The 2,828-nt window shown below is 22.0% G+C and overlaps 1 protein-coding gene across 1 annotated transcript in view; it reads left to right on the forward strand. All coding sequences in view use genetic code 6, as the record gives it.

Moving 5' to 3' along the window:
- The window catches only part of TTHERM_001651030 (cyclic nucleotide-binding domain protein), a gene marked incomplete at both ends in the record, with an annotated part of 5,002 nt that overhangs the window by 346 nt on the left and 1,828 nt on the right, over window positions 1–2,828 (forward strand). The window contains 8 exons of the mRNA XM_012800578.1: window positions 81–170; window positions 422–511; window positions 774–863; window positions 1,129–1,218; window positions 1,488–1,577; window positions 1,837–1,926; window positions 2,192–2,281; window positions 2,543–2,632. Of these exons, the coding sequence (XP_012656032.1) occupies window positions 81–170; window positions 422–511; window positions 774–863; window positions 1,129–1,218; window positions 1,488–1,577; window positions 1,837–1,926; window positions 2,192–2,281; window positions 2,543–2,632 (720 nt within the window). The remainder of the gene's footprint in view (window positions 1–80; window positions 171–421; window positions 512–773; window positions 864–1,128; window positions 1,219–1,487; window positions 1,578–1,836; window positions 1,927–2,191; window positions 2,282–2,542; window positions 2,633–2,828) is intronic.

A 2,828-nucleotide genomic window follows, 5' to 3' on the forward strand; every position in this document is an offset into this window, starting at 1 on the left:
CTTATTATTTCTATTATTTCTTCATTCTTTCCTTCAAATTAATTATTTAATGATATATTTTTTCTTCAAAATTTAAAAAGGGGAAATTAAATTGGTGATGAATGTGCATCAGGCTTAGGTTCTGCTTTAGCAAATTGCATTAATCTCTCAAATTTGACACTTAACCTTGGGTAAAAACAGTTTATTTGTTTTGGATTGTGATATTTTTAATTATAAAAACTAATTAAAAACAATAAAGTTCTTTTTTCTTTTTCTTTTTCTTTTTATTGTGCTTACTTTCTTTCTTTGTTAATTTAGCTCATCACTTTATTTTCAACTTTAGCTTTTATTATTAATTAATCTTATTATTTCATATTATTTCTTCATTCTTTCCTTCAAATTAACCATTTAATGATATATTTTTTATTCAAAATTTAAAAAGTGGAAATTAAATTGGTGATGAAGGTGCATCAGGCTTAGGTTCTGCTTTAGCAAATTGCATTAATCTCTCAAATTTGACACTTTAGCTTTAGTAAAAACAGTTTATTTTTTTTGGATTGTGATATTTTTAATTATAAAAACAATAAAGCTCTTTTTTCTTTTTCTTTTTATTGTACTTGCTTTTTTTTGTTCTTTCGTTCTTTCTTTTTTTTTTTCTTTGTTAATTTAGCTCATCAATTTATTTTCAACTTTAGCTTTTATTATTAATTAATCTTTTTATTTCATATTTTTTCTTTATTCTTTCCTTCAAATTAACTATTTTATGATAAATTTTTTCTTCATAATTTAAAAAGTAGAAATTAAATTGGTGCAATGGGTGCATCAGGCTTAGGTTCTGCTTTAGCAAATTGCATTAATCTCTCAAATTTGACACTTTAGCTTGTGTAAAAACAGTTTATATGTTTTGGATTGTTATATTTTTAATTATAAAAACTAATTAAAAACAATAAAGCTCTTTTTTCTTTTTCTTTTTATTGTGCTTGCTTTTTTTTGTTCTTTCTTTCTTTCTTTCTTTGTTAATTTAGCTCATCAATTTATTTTCAACTTTAGCTTTTATTATTAATTAATCTTTTTATTTCATATTTTTTCTTTATTCTTTCCTTCAAATTAACTATTTTATGATAAATTTTTTCTTCATAATTTAAAAAGTAGAAATTAAATTGGTGCAATGGGTGCATCAGGCTTAGGTTCTGCTTTATCAAATTGCATTAATCTCTCAAATTTGACACTTTTTCTTGGGTAAAAACAGTTTATTTGTTTAGGATTGTTATATTTTTAATTATAAAAACTAATTAAAAACAATAAAGCTCTTTTTTCTTTTTCTTTTTATTGGACTTGATTTTTTTTGTTCTTTCTTTCTTTATTTCTTTCTTTGTTAATTTAGCTCATCACTTTATTTTCAACTTTTGCTTTTATTATAATTTAATCTTTTTATTTCATATTTTTTCTTTATTCTTTCCTTCAAATTAACCATTTAATGATAAATTTTTTCTTCAAAATTTAAAAAGTAGAAATTAAATTGATGCAGTGGGTGCATCAGGCTTAGGTTCTACTTTAGCAAATTGCATTAATCTCTCAAATTTGACACTTTTCCTTGGGTAAAAACAGTTTATTTGTTTTGGATTGTGATATTTTTAATTACAAAAACTAATTAAAAACAATAAAGCTCTTTTTTCTTTTTCTTTTATTGTGCTTACTTTTTTTTGTTCTTTCTTTCTTTCTTTGTTAATTTAGCTCATCATTTTATTTTCAACTTTTGCTTTTATTATTTATTATCTTATTATTTCATATTATTTCTTCATTCTTTCCTTCAAATTAATTATTTAATGATATATTTTTTCTTCAAAATTTAAAAAGGGGAAATTAAATTGGTGATGAAGGTGCATCAGGCTTAGGTTCTGCTTTAACAAATTGCATTAATCTCTCAAATTTGACACTTTATCTTAAGTAAAAACAGTTTATTTGTTTTGGGTTGTGATATTTTTAATTATAAAAACTAATTAAAAACAATAAAGCACTTTTTTCTTTTTCTTTTTATTGTGCTTGCTTTTTTTTGTTCTTTCTTTCTTTTTTTCTTTGTTAATTTAGCTCATCACTTTATTTTCAACTTTTGTTTTTATTATTAATTAATCTTTTTATTTCATATTTTTTCTTTATTCTTTCCTTCAAATTAACCATTTAATGATAAATTTTTTCTTCAAAATTTAAAAAGTGAAAATTAAATTGGTGCAATGGGTGCATCAGGTTTAGGTTCTGCTTTAGCAAATTGCATTAATCTCTCAATTTTGAAACTTTACCTTACGTAAAAACAGTTTATTTGTTTTGGATTGTGATATTTTTAATTATAAAAACTAATTAAAAACAATAAAGCTCTTTTTTCTTTTTCTTTTTATTGTGCTTACTTTTTTTTGTTCTTTCTTTCTTTGTTAATTTAGCTCATCACTTTTTTTTCAACTTTTGCTTATATTATTAATTAATTAATCTTTTTATTTCATATTTGTTCTTTATTCTTTCCTTCAAATTAACCATTTAATGATATATTTTTTCTTCAATATTTAAAAAGTTGGAATAAAATTGGTGATGAAGGTGTATCAGGCTTAGGTTCTGCTTTAGCAAATTGCATTAATCTCTCAAATTTGACACTTTACCTTGAGTAAAAACATTTTATTTGTTTTAGATTGTGATCTTTTTAATTATAAAAACTAATTAAAAACAATAAAGCTCTTTTTTCTTTTTCTTTTTATTGTGTTTGCTTTTTTTTGTTCTTTCTTTCTTTCTTTCTTTGTTAATTTAGCTCATCACTTTTTTTTCAACTTTTGCTTTTATTATTAATTAATCTTATTATTTCA

Source organism: Tetrahymena thermophila, assembly GCF_000189635.1.
Source record: "Tetrahymena thermophila SB210 genomic scaffold scf_8254074, whole genome shotgun sequence".
Taxonomy (NCBI): Eukaryota; Ciliophora; class Oligohymenophorea; order Hymenostomatida; family Tetrahymenidae; genus Tetrahymena; species Tetrahymena thermophila.